Source organism: Penaeus monodon, chromosome 24, assembly GCF_015228065.2.
Source record: "Penaeus monodon isolate SGIC_2016 chromosome 24, NSTDA_Pmon_1, whole genome shotgun sequence".
In the NCBI taxonomy this organism is placed as follows: Eukaryota; Metazoa; Arthropoda; class Malacostraca; order Decapoda; family Penaeidae; genus Penaeus; species Penaeus monodon.
Window position 1 is genome coordinate 26,875,468 of NC_051409.1, and position 1,202 is coordinate 26,876,669.

The window sequence follows — 1,202 nt, forward strand, 5'->3', positions numbered from 1 at the left end:
AGCAGCTGAAGGGAGAGGGGGAAAATTACCATAATGTCAAATCTAATTGATTTCACATACTCAACATGATCTTTTTCTGAAATGTCAGACCTTTCATGCAAGTATTATGAGTAAAAACACACATATTTAAAACTGTTTGTGTGGTACTTCCATTTTACTCCAAACATTACTCTGGTGACTTCCCCTCATATACTTACCAATTAAAAGGCAAGCAACCATAAACATTGGTACTGCACAATACACATCAATTAAACTGCCAAACACCAAATTCCCTGCTATTGCACCAAGTCGAGCAGCAAGCAAGGTGACAGCCAATGCAGTTGATCTGTAAATGACATATATAAATACATAACTGAAGTAATGATAAACAATATTTATACCACATTTATAAGAACAAATAATCCATTAAATGCATGCAGAAATATTAATGTAGATTACTCCATACATAAATATCAATGTGTATAAATGAAAGTGAGGAAACAACAATATACCGTAGATGTGTCGGGAAAAGTTCTGCTCCGAGGCAGTCTAGGGCATTAAAGCCCATTGTTGAAACTGCACCGAAAACACAGCTGAGAATGAGGTTATCTGTTGTACTTTTTACAAAGTATATGCCAAAGGCTGATCCCCCCGATAACACCATGCTGAGCACTGAAAATATGGAAAGTATATAAAGAAATATGCCTATAAATATATATCAAGCTCAATACTTTTTGTATGGTCATAAAGATCAATGAAATTCATAAATATCTAAGTATCATCAATATTCTCAGACTGAACCCTTCAATCGTTTGAACATCTTAAAATTCAACATTCTATTAATTTCCAGACTTCAATTTTTGTTTCTTTTTATATTTCACAGAGCAACTGCATCCACGAACAAAAGTGCAAAAACCACTCGCGTCTTTCCTAACAATATCAACTCCAAACCTGATAATCAGCCCCAATGAAAAAAAACACTGCTTTAACTAACCAAGGAAAAATTTCCTGCCAAGTCTATCCATATAGAAAATGGTCCACAGATTGCTTGGTAGTGGTGCCACAGCTATAATCAGTGTATTTACAAGTGCTTGTGGATCCACAACCTCTTCTCCTGAATTGCAATTCGATGTTTGCACTGTATCATTACCCTTGAAGTCTGTCAGGTCACAAACGCTTACCTGGGAGAAGATATTGTATATAAGCACATCAAATTATCAATA

The 1,202-nt window shown here is 35.2% G+C and overlaps 1 protein-coding gene across 1 annotated transcript in view; it reads right to left on the reverse strand.

The window, feature by feature from the left end:
* LOC119588698 (synaptic vesicle glycoprotein 2C-like) overlaps nucleotides 1-1,202 on the reverse strand; it is a gene marked incomplete in the record, with an annotated part of 18,584 nt that overhangs the window by 2,640 nt on the left and 14,742 nt on the right. The window contains 3 exon segments of the mRNA XM_037937336.1: nucleotides 198-325; nucleotides 492-651; nucleotides 974-1,160. Coding sequence (XP_037793264.1) covers nucleotides 198-325; nucleotides 492-651; nucleotides 974-1,160 — 475 coding nt within the window.